General features: G+C 45.4%; 1 protein-coding gene across 3 annotated transcripts in view; it reads right to left on the bottom strand.

Annotated features, from left to right (window-relative positions):
- Zfyve26 (zinc finger FYVE-type containing 26) overlaps positions 1 to 13,846 on the bottom strand; it is a 62,320-nt gene that overhangs the window by 44,529 nt on the left and 3,945 nt on the right. For 2 of the 3 annotated variants that reach the window (XM_075947241.1, XM_075947242.1), the window contains exons 4-14: positions 11,652 to 11,741; positions 8,719 to 9,241; positions 8,011 to 8,141; positions 7,288 to 7,452; positions 7,064 to 7,152; positions 6,023 to 6,186; positions 5,240 to 5,446; positions 2,907 to 3,521; positions 2,622 to 2,708; positions 1,637 to 1,705; positions 1,124 to 1,275 (exon numbers count right to left, since the gene is read on the bottom strand). In XM_075947241.1, the coding sequence (XP_075803356.1) occupies positions 1,124 to 1,275; positions 1,637 to 1,705; positions 2,622 to 2,708; positions 2,907 to 3,521; positions 5,240 to 5,446; positions 6,023 to 6,186; positions 7,064 to 7,152; positions 7,288 to 7,452; positions 8,011 to 8,141; positions 8,719 to 9,241; positions 11,652 to 11,741 (2,292 nt within the window). The remainder of the gene's footprint in view (positions 1 to 1,123; positions 1,276 to 1,636; positions 1,706 to 2,621; positions 2,709 to 2,906; positions 3,522 to 5,239; positions 5,447 to 6,022; positions 6,187 to 7,063; positions 7,153 to 7,287; positions 7,453 to 8,010; positions 8,142 to 8,718; positions 9,242 to 11,651; positions 11,742 to 13,846) is intronic. The other variant, XM_075947243.1, reaches the window with a different exon arrangement.

Below are 13,846 nucleotides of genomic sequence, written 5' to 3'. Positions count from 1 at the left end.
TATGATAGTGTTAATAGTATTAAAAGTAATTTTATTTTCTTGGTAACACTGTTTGTAATACATAAAACTTGTTTTGTAACTAGGTTAAAAATATTTAGGGGAGAAAGCATCATGCAAACTCCTAGCCAAGTTGTTCAGGTTGAAGAAAGGCTGAGAAGTAACGACAACAACAACAACAACAACAACAACAACAGAGCAATGAGATTCGGGATCTGTTTTTTATCCAGGAGTATAACTCATGTAAATCCCAGCATGTGTGAGACCCTTGGTTTCATCCCCAGCACTACAATAACAATAACAAAAGAAAGGGTTTGGTGAAGGGGTCCCCTGTCGTGTCCAGAGGCTCCAATTATGAAAGAAGGAAGTCTAAAAGGAAGAGGGGAGTTAAGGAAAGACCATCTCAGCATGGAGATTTCTTCTAGATCTTCTGAACAACTGGACTCATGCCATAGGACATTCTAACCTAGATGTTCAGGGACCAGCATTAAGTTTCAAAAAAAAAAAAAATTCACAGAGCATTTGAAGCATAGAAGAATGGTACTTAATGCTACTGAGTTTAAACAACACAGAGGATTCCTGTATTTCTCCCAGCTCCTGTATAATCGTCTTAACCTTACTATGAGGTGGGAGAAGCAGGAATTATACTGAGCTACAATTGTCCACAGAGGATCAAGGCTCAGAGAGCTTGTGTTGTTCTGACTGCTATTCCAGGGTTATTTTCCCTGTATTCTATGGCACTCCAGTTTGTCAGCCCCCATGCTGTACATGGGACTAAACTGTCATTCTGTGTATTACCAAAAGCTATCTGCATTATGATTTTTAGTATGGAGCAAGAAACAAAAGTTTTACTGTTCAGAGGTGGTGGTGAGATTGTGGCTATTTTAGTTTGTTAAAACACTGCTTGTATTAAGAAAACAAATAACTCAATGTCTCTAAACCTGCAGCGCCGAGCACTGGGCCTGCACACGTGGAAATTCCTTTGTCTTTTTCTGCTCCATGAGACTCCCCAGTAAGTACTCTCAAGTACTTTTGGGGTCACATGCATTTAGCTTTCCTGGAGGCACAACATGACAAACAGTCAGGGGCTGATGTAGCATCTTTACCGTGACCAGTCTCCTGTTACCTGGTGGGCTTCTGCGAAGTTCCCCCTGAGGATACAGGATGCCAGCAGTGACTCCGGTGGGGAGAACATCATGGGGATGATGGAACTCTGAGGTTGGGGCTGCAACCGGCTGTCTAGCTCCAACTGCCCAGACACAGCGCTCAGACTCCCTTCTGGTGGGCGAAGAACATTGGACATAGTCGGGAGAAAACATAAGAGCTGTCACCTCTCCCCACAATTCTATATTTTCTGTAAATGGGTCTTGTTTTTTGTTTAAATGAAAGGTAGGCGTTTGTCATCATCTTAGAATACAAGTAACAACTATCTCCCTTGAATAGCCACCTTTTTCTCTCTGCTGCTGGGCAACTTAACTAAGAGAGAAAGTCTTTCCCCTTTGCCTAGCTGACATCTCCGTTATGCAGAATAAACCTTGAACCTAGGTTCAGTTCCTTCCGGTGTTCACACCACAGGGCACGGCAAGTCTGGACATGGGCAAAGCTGCCTGAAGTTAACATCTGTCTGGGACCCAAATACCTGAAGTACTTGTGCTCAGCTCACTGCTGGTACTCTCCAGGGATGGGTTGGGGCCTCTTTCCCGGCCATCTAGAGGGAGAAGAGTGAAATTCGGCCATCAGCTCCTTATAGCCTATAAACCGCAAAGTCAGTCTACTAGCCGAGCTCCGGGTAGACTGAGGATGAAGGGTGTCTACAGTGAGGATGGGTGGAAGGGACGATGTGGTCCCAGAGCTCTCTGGGTAACAGCCTATACCAGTGGTTTTTAACCATGTGGGGCCTCAGAGTCCTAGGAGCTAGCGACCACCATCTGCTGACTAGCAATAGCTTGGTAAAATGAAAGCAAAACTATCATGACTAGGAACCAATAGGCTGATAGATGTTTTCTGCTGTAGAGGATGTGGCTCGCCCTGATGCAAGCCGAGGAGGAAAAGTGGCTCAGCGTCAGCTTTCCTAAGTGCTGAGACTTGCCAATTCAGGCTGCCTGTCCCTTTGTGTGGCCCTATAGAGGCTGTCAACCATCAAGGGAGTCCCCTTGGCGCACTACTGAGGCAGCCCTGTGGAACGATGAGGTACCTGTGGGGAAAAGGAGACAGAAGACGTGTTCTAGGTCCGGAGGATGCAGGTGGACGCAAACTCAGCCTATGTCCCAAACCTATCACTGAGCATCTTCAGCGCCGTGGCAACACTGCCAGGCAGATTTTCCACGTTTCCCTTAGGGCATCCCTTCATCTCACTCAGGGTGTTTACAGTGTGTTTGTGTGTGTGTGTGTCATTGTGCATATGTGAAAGGATGTGCATGTTGTGTTGTGTGGGAAATTTCTGGATGGCTATGTAAGTTAGGACCTGACCGGGAAGGGGTGGGACTAGGAGGATCCTTCCGACTTTTGTTATTTTGATAATGTGCTCTGCCTAAAAGAACATTAGACAAGCAAGCATCGGCATGCCTCTTTGTAGGTGTGTGGGAACCAGACTCGAGGAGAGAAAAGAGAGGTTTGTGGATCACCTGCCCGGTTTCTTCTAGTCCGGCGACCTCGGCGGAGACTAGAGTGCCTTGTGGCAATGGGCCGGTATCTTCGGGAAGGTTGGTCTTCTGCAATAGCAAACACAGACACAGTGTCTAGCTTTGATGTGACCTTTTGTGGAAGCAGGCAGGGGTCACCTTTGCTAAGCTCTGAGATGTTGAGCAGTCTGAGAGGTCCCCGAATTCGGGTGTGGCTCCCACGTGCCCACCCGGCGCCCACGTCGTGGAACTTTCCTCCTTTCCTCTTTTCTGTCCCCCTTCACTCACCTGAGCGCTGGTTGCTGGTTACCACCTTATATCGCCACTGGGCCTCGGAGAGAACCTTTGAGAACCGGTGCAGGCGGCTCTGCAGTCCATCTCTGCCTGCGGAGCCGGAGCCGCTCTGGCCTTCCAGCAGCTTTGTCTCCTCGGGAGTGCTTCGGCTGCCGATCTCGTCGAGCTGCTCCTGAACAAGGCTGAGGAAGGCTCCTATGGCGAACTCATCGGCCAGGAATCCACTGAGGCCACTAGTAAAGTGCTTTAGGTCCAAGAAGCTGTGCTTGTGAGGTCCCGGCGAACAGTCTTTTGGCTCTGCCTTTGGACAGCTTGGCATTGTGTGCTCAAGGCTCCTGGGTCCCAGGGGACCCCGCTCTGCCTTCCTCTCGGGTGGGGCTACGTGCTGAGGGCTCTCTGACGGAGACCTCAGGCCCAAGGAGCCCTTCCCCTCTATGTCATCATCTTCAGCATAGTCCTCGGGCAGGTGAGGCTCTGCGTGGAGATCGGCAGAGGTGACGAGGAGCAAAGAGAAGATGTTTTCGAGAATTTCCAGGCACAGAGAGTCGGGGATACTGCGTAGATACTGTCGGCATCTGGCCAGGTATGTTGTGAAGAGATGGGAAGCACCTAAGGAGGATGGGTAAGAGCAGAAGCCGGAGGGAGAGGAGAGAGAGCAAAACACTAAAAATCAGCCCACTGAACACCCCCTCTGTTTCTGCTCTTCCCTTATTTTGGTGTCATCCCTTACCTCTGACAAGGACTTCCTATTCTAGGAATTAAGGTAACAACATGGACTTCTCACCCCGCAATTCTATTTTAACCTCCTGTTTAATCTCAGGCTGCCTAGGTCTCTTAAATATTTGATATTCAACAAGGGTGTGGTAGTACAATTCTGATCCCAGCATTCAGGAGGCTGAGGAAGGGGGATTGCCACAAGTTTAAGGCTACCTTGAGCTATAGCATGAAACTCTGCCATAAAAAAACAAAGGGACTGGAGAGATGACTTAGTGACTCAAAGCACTGGCTGCTCTTCCGGTTTGATTCCACCTCGGTTTGATTCCCAGGACCTACATCATGGCTCACAACCTCTGAAATGCCAGGTTTTTTTTGTTTTTTGTTTGTTTGTTTTCCCAGATAGTGTTTCTCTGTGTCACCCTAGCTGTCTTGGCTGTCCTGGAATGCACCTGTAGATCAGGCTGGCCTTGAACTAAGGAAGATCCACCTGCCTCTGCCTCCAGAGTGCTGGCATTAAAGGCGTGTGCCACCACCACCCGCCTGAAACTCCAGTTTTAATCTGATGTTGTGTTCTGGTCTCTGTGGGAAGCAGCCATGTGCATGGTGCATTGCATACATGCTGGCAAAACACCTACATGTATTTAAAAAAACCTAAAAAATACATTTAAAAGAAGAGAAGGAGGAAAAGGAAGAAGAAGAGAAGGAAAATCAGAACTAAGCATGCTATTTCAGGCCTGTAATCCCAGTGCTTGGGAGGCTTAAGAGTTTGAGGCTAAATCGGGTTACATCAATTTCCATTTGTACTACACAGTACGACTTGGAAGGAAGGAAGGGAAAAGAAAAAAAAAACTCATAAGTATGTTCTATTCGGAGTACTGTGTCTTAAAACTGAGCTTCAATTTATATATCATATACATAAATACACATAATATATATAAAGATATAAACTGTGCAGGTAAGTTTGAACCTGAGTTGCTTTATTATTTTTAAAATACCTATCAATTTATGTATTTTACGTATGTGTGTGTTTTATCTGCATGTACATGTGTCATCAGAAGAGGGTATCAGATTCCATGGGTCTATAGTTACAGGTGATTATAAACTGCCTTGTAGGTGCTGGGTGTTCAACTCGGAACTGGAAGAGCAGCCGGTGCTCTCCCCTCACTCTCCCCAGACAGGGTTTCTCTATGTAGCCCTGGCTGTCCCAGAACTCACTCTGTAAACCAGGCTGGCCTTGAACTCAGAGAACCACTTGCCCCTTCCTCCTGGGTGCTGGGACTAAGGGCAATGTGCTACCATAGCCGGGCTGCAGCCAGAGCTCTTAACCATAGAGCCATCTCTCCAGAAATGGCATTTCTCCTGAAATGCTATTCTTACCATGGTGTCTAGCTACAAAAAGTAAACCATTTGCCAAATACTATGCTAGATGAATGGATTAAGATCCATTAAGATATAAGCACATCCCTTTGATGCAGAGGCTGATAAATGGATAAAATTGTTCCTGTGTACTTTCAAATCAAGGGCACTCCATCTTGGAAGGAAATGGTAACCACAAAAAGCAGTCCCTGGGAGAGGTGCCTGCATACGCGGGGGACGGGAACGCTCTGTACCTGCGTGGGGGAGGGAATCGTTGCCTGGCTCTGCCACGGCCAGGTCCTCGGAGGCAGAGGCGATGTCTCTGCAGTCCTGGCACTGAGCATGCTGGTGTGAGTTCACACAGAGGGCATAGACAGCATACTTCATGGCGCAGAAGCCCTGGTAGAGGGTCAGGCTCTGACACGGGCTCAGGTGCTCGGGGGCTGAGGCATCACGGGTATCTGAAGCAGAGACATGGGCAGAACTTCAGAATTAGCCTGTTCAGGCATGAGCAGCGAGAATGACTGAAGCAGAGGGCTGACCTGCAACCTCCTGCATGTCTGACCTGCAACGTCCCAGGCCTGCCCCCTAGTCAAAACCAGCTTCGTCCTTTTTGCTTTGCTTTTCTCTACCAGTCTTCTGTCTATATGATACATGGTCTCCATTGCCTGGACTCTAACTTATATTCCACATGATTTGTACCCAGTCACGGTCCTATTACAGCCTTTTCAGATTTAAGTCCCAAGCTCCAGGTGCAATTGGTTCAGAGGCCAAATATCAACCTCATCCTTGGAAGCCTTTTACACTTCTCACTGTGAATCAGAACTCTAGTTCTTCTAGGAAATTTGCCAAACAAGTTTCCCATCTTTATGGGAGGTGGAGGAAGAAAAAAAAAAAGAATGTGGAAACACTGGTTTGTGGTAGGTCCTTTTGCAAAGCAAGTCAAAGCAATATCTCCCTGCTGGAAACATGTGTTCTCACCTGAGGAAGTTCCTGGACCTGTGTGACACAATGCGACCACATTATGACCAACTCACCATGCTCTTGTTGGAGGTCTTTAGCTGGCACCTTCTGAAGAAGCTTGAGGACTTCTTCCTCCCTGAGGGCTGGAAGGTTTGTGAGGTGATGGAGAGAGTAGAGCACGGAGTGGCTGTCTCCACCATGTAAGTGACACAAGAGCTCTCTCTTTGGTATGAGGCTGCTGGAAGGCAAAGTCGGAAGGATGGATAAGGAGGTGGTTTATATTATTGCCCTGCAGAGAGACAACTCTCTTTCCTCTTGTTCTTCTTCTCTGGCCTCTAGTACTTTGGGTTTCACCTTCTCAAACTATTTTATTAGGTTTAGGATAAAAGGAAACATTTATCCACATCCACCTTGAGGAATTACAGCCATCAAGTTAGTTGCTTGTCTGGAAAGGATCTAGGAAGGGCCTTTCTGCCCAGTGGAGTCTAAGAAGGACCTGAAGATCCAAGTCCCTGAGTTCTGTACTCTCTGTAGCTTTCAAATAAGCTTCTTTGGTTTATTCAAAGAGCCCCTCCCTACACACTACTCCACCTGCTTCCCGAGGCATTAGTGAGGTTCATGAAGAACAAAATGGAAACTCAGATCTAGGTGAAGGCAGGTCTTCCTATGTGACCTTGGCTGGCCTAGAACTTGCTATGGAGAACCAGCTGACTGTGAATTCAGAGATCTGTCTGCCTCTGCCTCTCAGGGTCTGAGATTAAACTGTAAGCCACCATGTGTGACCTTTAGTGTTTAAAGCAACAATCATGTCTGGATCTACTTTGCCAGAATGTTGTAAGAGGCTTAGCACAATGCCTGGCCTATAGTACATGCATGCGTAGGGATTGTTAGCTGCTGTTCTTTTGGATTCCAAATTATCCTTTGGCCATGACATGGTGGTCACAAACGGAAGCTAATCATTACTTAGGTTTTCCCCAAAACCTACTTTAACAGATGGAACAATTATTTGTATCTGGCCATCACAATCAATTTTTTTTTCTTTTTCTGAAATGGAGTATAGGGTTGAGTGTGCTCCAGGTATGGTAGGAAGGGGGAAAGCCTTGACAGGGACATACCTGCTCTGCTGTACACACCACTCCAGGACTTCTAAGTGAGCCCACAATCCTTCACAGGCATCCCTGAGAAGCTCATCATGGCCTTGGTCCTATGTCAACACAGAAGAAACAAATACTGAGTTAGGCTTCAGACACTGTGGCTGACTGTGAGACTAGGAACTCTTCTAGGTCCAAAGCCCCAAGGCATTTGCTTCTGGAGCACCCTGGGGCGCTGACCGAGTTACCTGGGTCCTGTAGAGTGTTTGGAGTAATCGTTTAGCTGATTCAAGGCTCTGGCAGTGTGTCCAGCCCAGGAGCACGAGCAGGTGGCTGAGAGGCCGGAATTCTCGATCCAGCAGGCACCCAAGGCTTGGGAAGTCTTCCTCTTTCAACAGGGTTAGCGCCGTTACCTGTAAGGCAAAGGTTACCTGCTTACCTGAACTGGAAAGAATTAGTTCCAGTTTCACTAGGGTAGCCAGTTACATAAAATTACAGTTCACAAAAGTACGTTCTAAGCATTTTGAAGTGAGGGACTGACTTCTCTTGTAACCCCATCTCTTAGCATAGCCCACAACCTACAACTTGAGATTCACAAATATCTGTTGAAGTAAATGAGGTTCGGCTGTAATTTAGAAGGCAAGAGTTAGAGTAATTAAATTTCCCTGCCAGCTAGGCCTTGAATTGCTGCCGTGGCCTTTGCTGTCTACATCCCCCAGAAAGCTGACCCACAGCCAACATCTTGCTTCCTAACACAGGTTCAACCTAAAGTGGCTACAGCATCAATTAGGAATGGAACTGGTTCTCAGAGGCTCCTTTCTCGAGGGATGTCGGGATGGCAACCAGATGACTTGCCACTGATTAGACTACAGGAGTTGGATATGTGAGTGAGAGAGAAACAGAGAAAACCCCAATAGCCCTGGGAGAGTTCTGGGTTCTTCTATGGTGCACAGGAATGAAGCTCGACTCACCAGGATCTGCTCCAGGAAGTGTTTGTTGTTGCTCAGGCAGTAGAAAAAGGCCATTTTCCAGGCGTGGGCTGGGTCAGGGGTGGAGAACAGGGCCAGCATTGCCCGCTCAGGATCTGGATGATCTGGGGACGCTGAACATCACACCGGGAGGGTTACTAATGAACAGCTCCTTTTTCTCACACAAAAGTCCACACTGAAAACCAGTCAGTCCGAGACTAGGCACTTGTATTTTTTACTTAAAATGTATCATTATTATTGTTATATTGTATGTGCAAGCATGTGCATATTACGGAGGTCAGAGGACAATGATGGGGAGTCCATTCTCTCCTCCCACTCTTATGTAGGTTCTGGGGATCACACTCAGATCATTGGGCCAGTGTGGTAAGTAGAAGCACCTTTAGCCACTGAGCCATCTTCCTAGACCAAGAGTAGACTCTTGCAAAAGTTAAACTCTACTGTTTACACTTTATCTGAAAGATGTTTCAATCTTCTCAGTAGTTTCTGCAAAGCTCTTTTCTGCTCCTGCTATTTCCTTAAGCTATGCTTTAAACAAACAAACAACGACAACAAGAAAATGCTCTGTGGTTTTGCTTAGCCTCTCTTGTCTTGAACAACAAGCAGGTACAACACTAGTTCAGAACTTCAGAGGGGACATCAGAATGACTAAAGTACCAAATTACTAAAGGAGAAACAGCAAAAGACACACACCTTTTCCTGGAAGTGTGGCCTTTGGTGTCCTTTCTGTCACCTTCTCTGCATAGGTTTGGCCGTAGAGGGACAGTAGGCCCCGTCCAGCCTTGTGTAACAGGCAACCAAGCAGCCGCTCCTCCCGCAGGGGACTGCCCTCAGTCCTGCAGGTCTCTAACAGTTCCTCACAGAGGACCCGCCATTCACTTTCTGGTGGCTCGGCAGTGCAACATAGAGCCTGAAGGGCTCCACAGACAGCGTCGGCCACCCCAGGGGGCTGAGGGGCAGGGTCCCGAAGGGTCTGTAGTGCCTTTCGAATGCGATCCAGCAGTGTCTTCTGCAGAGGGCTCTGACAGAGGCTGGTGCTGTGGTGATCTACAAGCAGGAGCTCCAACAGGGCCCGGGCTAGCTGGGGGGCTTGCTTCAGAACATCCCAGAGCGCGGAGACAGCTTCAGGGCTGAACTGAGGGGTCCCGCTCTCCCAACTCTGGCTTCTGTCAGGTATGCTGTCTCCTGGACTTTGTGCTAAGGTTTCGAACAGCTCCTAGGTGGAGAACGAAGACAGGGAGTGTGGTGACCACCAAGATGGCGATGACCTGTGTGCCTTGATGGCTCAGCAGCCATAGCAAACATTTCTATAGGTGTCTGTATAGCTAGTAACTATCAAGGCTCTTTATAGAAGAACCAGATCAACCATGATGACAATCTCCAGAAGCAGACACCATAGTTATTCCTGTCTTACTGAGGAGACTGAGGTTAAAAGTGATTAGCTCAGCCACCCAAGCCCCACCCCCACTCTCCTCAACATTTTTAGTGACCTAATTAAGACTATACTTTTATAGACCAGGTGGGTAAGGCATTATGTACACCTTATACACAATTTAATCTAATTTTTAAAGACATTTTTAAAATATTTATTTATTTTTATTATGTATACAATATTTTATCTGTGTGTATGCCTGCAGGCCAGAAGAGGGCACCAGACCTCATTATAGGTGGTTGTGAGCCACTATGTGGTTGCTGGGAATTGAACTCAGGACCTTTGGAAGAGCAGGCAATGCTCTTAACTGCTGAGTCATCTCTCCAGCCCAATTCAATCTAATTTTTGAAGGAAAATTACATATCAGTTTTTAACTACTAATCTGAATTCTGTCTAAGTTTTAAGACATAATCCATTTTTTATCCTCCTATAAAACCCTTCTGCTGTGGTTTGACTGTGCACCTTAAAAAGTTCATTGTGTCAGTAGGCAGGTATGTGGCACATACCTGGAAACACAGGAAGCTGAGACTTTGTGTCCAGCCTGGGCTATATGCCGAGACGCTGTCTCAAACGAACCACAGCAAAGTAGTTCATGTGTTAGAAACTCAATCCCCAATTTCATGTGTTAATATTTGGAGACTGAGCCTTTGGGAGAGTTAAGATTAGATGAAATCTATCTCAAGGCCGATCCCCATGGTATCAGAAGCTTTGTAAGAAGAGAGACCCCTGAGCTAGCACGCCTGTCCCCTCTCACTTCGCGATGACCTCTGTCATGTTACGGTGCAGGCAGAAGGCTCTTCCAGATGCCGAGCAGACACCAGTGTTGTGCTGTTCTTCAGTATTCCAAACCATGAACTAAACAAATCGCTTTATAAATTACCCAGCCTGTGGTATTTGGTTACAGCAACAGACATCAGGCACTTGCTTAATGTTTTTAAGTCACACACCTTTGAACAATTGAATACCGTATGGTTTATTAAAAATATGTCTCCTGTGTAATAGCTTAATTACGTATTGAGTCTGCCTCTTCAGCTAGCCTGTGAGAAGCATGACTCTCTATAGACTGCTCATATAGGCAGAATGAAGGAGAAAGGGGCACAGGGATGTGCACTGTTTCCTACATCTGGAGATGTTGTTCAGCGATGGCTCTTTTTATTAAGACTCTTTATTCATGAGTCCTTGAACTAATACAAGTCAGTTCTCACATAAGTCCTACCATAAATATATCTTATCTGGTAGCAGGGTCTTAAGAAAACAAGTAATGGCTGGGTGGTAGTGGTGCATGCCTTTAATCCTAGCACTCAGGAGGCAGAGGCAGGTGGACCTCCATGAGTTTGAGGCCAGCCTGGTCTACAGAGTAAGTCCCAGGACAGCCAGAACTGTGATAATGGGCTGGGGTGTGGATCAAGGACAGAGTGATTGTCTAGAATGTTACAAGACACTGGGTTTGATGCTAACAAAATTTAAAATAAATAAATGAGGTATTGAGTGTTAATAAGTAGCAACTGATATATATTATAATATATAATATATTTCTATATAGATATAGTTATATGTATCTATAGGAAAAATCTAGTAATTGATAGATAATATAAAAATAGTATCTATATCAATCTATAGATATCTAGCTATAGATATGGATAACTATATCTATATATTATCTATCTATTGATTGTTAACTTTCTGGGGGGTGGCAACTGAGACAGGTTTTTACTATATAGCTCAGGCTGGCCTTAAATTATTGATTATTGGCATATGCAATCATGCTTACCTAGACAAAGAGAACATTTAGTTGGACTCTGCCTCTAGAAGGTTGGTACACTGATTAGCTATAAAAACATTAGTGTATCTGTTATAGAAGACAAGTCTATCAAATATTCATTTCTTCCTTCAAATTCTCTATCGTCTACTCATCAACAGTTCAAATATCTTAAATTAAACCCAAGTAATGAGTTCCTTCTAGGTGAAATGCAAAGAACAATTGATCGCCTGCTGCGATTAGTTCTGCTGGGCAATCTGCTTCCAGAATTCCAAAGTCAGGTATGTGATACTCATTCTAAACTCACCTGGGAGGGGCCTGCCTATTGCTTTCTCTGCAAACAAAGAATAGTCAACATCTTAGAGACCTGTCTCCCCGATGGCCCTAAAAATTAAACTTGCTGAGTGACAGCAGATGGACCTCAGTCTTTCTTACCTGGAGGATGTTCTCTGGAATGTCACCTTGGAGGTCTTCTGATAAAAAAAGAAACTCAAGTTTTCTCCGGAAAACAGCAGAAAGTAATTTCTAGAGGAATAATACACAATTATAGAGGTCAGGCATATGCTTTGCTTGACAAATACAATTTCTCTTTAGTTACTCTTATTTCTGCTATTTATCTAAGATAAGGTACTTTTAACCATTACACCCCTGGATGCATTTAAAAAAATATTTATTTTTATTTGACTGTATATGGATGATTTATGTATGTCTGTGTGCCATGTGCAAGTCTGTTGCCTGCAGAAGGCAGCAGAGGACATCAGAGTCCCTGAGACTGCAGTTACAGACAATTGTGAAGTGCCATGTGGGTGCTGGGAATTGAACCTGGGTCCTCTGGAATATCAGCCAGTGCTCTTAACCTCTGAGCCATCATTCCAGTGCCTCTGGATATGGTTTTAGATGTTCTCCTTTGGAAATCAAGTTGACTAAACTTGAACATTCTTTAAATTAATATGCAGGGGCTTGGATTGCTCAGTTGGAAAAGTGCTTGTCCACAAGCATGAGGACCTGAGTTCAGATCCCTGACACCCACATTAAAAAAAGGGGGGGCTAGGTGTAGTGGTCTATACCATTAATCCCAGCACCTGCCTTTAGTCCCAGCGCTTGGGAGGCAGAGGCAGGAGACCTCTATGAGTATGAGGCCAGTATAGTATACAAAGTGAGTTCCCAGTCAGGCAGAGCTACACAGTGAGACCCTGTCTCAAAACAAAACAAAATAAAACAAAAAACAAACAAAAACCCAAAATCTGGACTGGAGAAATAGCTCAGTTGTTAAGGTATACAGACATACATACAGACAAAACACCTACATACATAAAAAGAAACAAAACAATAATAAAAACACAATCAACAACAAAACCAGATAACAATAATAAATATCTAGGGTTGAATGCATATAATCCCAGTACAAGAGGATCTTGGGAGCTTTCTGACCAGACAATATAGCCAAATTAATGAGTGTCATGTTCATTGAGAAACTTTGTCTGGAAAAAAAAAACCCAAAAATCCAAAACACCAAAAACTCAAACACCAAAGAGAAAGGCAGGAAGACACCTAACTGATGTTGATTTTAAACGGCCTAGCACATATCCATACAAATGTGCACACATGTGTGCACACACACAGAGAGCTAAAGCCTACACTGATTAACCTCAAACTCCAAGCTTGTTCATTTCAAGCGCTCTTTCCTTTTCTCCTTGTCTGTTCTGAGACACGGTCTTGCTATGTAGCCGAGGCTGGTCCTGCACTCAGGGTCCCCTTGCCCCTGTTTCCCTCCTGCTGGGATGAGACAGATACCATGCCTGACTCCCTCTTTTTGAAAATTCACTCAAGTTTTTCCACCAATAATTTTTATCGCTGTGTGTAAAACAGCTACAGGAAACTCTTGGAGGGCACACCCTCATAATCCTTTCAACCCAACCACGCTTTTGGTAGTCACTATGCTTTGTATACCAGTTGTTGAAAAAAAAAAACAAAACAAAGGTATGCAGGCCTGGCACAGGGTGTTGTATTTCACTTCCAAATTAAAGGAAACCCGTAGCATTTAATTTTTTTTTTTACAGTGCTTCTCTGTGTAACAGCTCTGGAAGTCCTGGAACTCACTTTGTAGACCAGGCTGACCTCGAACTCACAGAGATCCACCTGCCTCTGCTTCCCAAGTGCTGGGTTAAAGGCGTGTGCCACTGAAATGACAATGAAGACTCACTGGCCACATAATTTTGAATAGTGGCATCGTGCACTGCATAGAGATATGCTTTCACTTAATAGCCAGGCCTGTGCATTATGGACATGAGGGTTATTGCGAGCTTTCCTCTCGCTTATCAGCAAACGTCTCTGTAGCTAACCCTTTAGACACATGCTTACACATGTAGGCCTAAACCACTGCAAGATAAACAGACAGAAGATAAAAGTGAATGAAGGATAGAAACACAGCACCACTGCTTCGCCTCATAATGAAACGGCAGCTCTTGGCAGGCAGCGGGAGCCCGCAGCAGTAAACAGCTGTGTTTCCGAGCACCAAGGCAGAACCAGCTCTGTAGCACTCCAAAGTGCACCTGAAGTCCTAGTCCTTAAAAAAACAGTTTATAGTTCTCCAAACAACACAACTACAACCGTTTGACGCAGTGGGTCAC

Source organism: Microtus pennsylvanicus, chromosome 14, assembly GCF_037038515.1.
Source record: "Microtus pennsylvanicus isolate mMicPen1 chromosome 14, mMicPen1.hap1, whole genome shotgun sequence".
Classification (NCBI taxonomy): domain Eukaryota; kingdom Metazoa; phylum Chordata; class Mammalia; order Rodentia; family Cricetidae; genus Microtus; species Microtus pennsylvanicus.
Note: the sequence above shows the minus strand (reverse complement) of the source record. Positions and strands in the feature narration are given on the sequence as shown.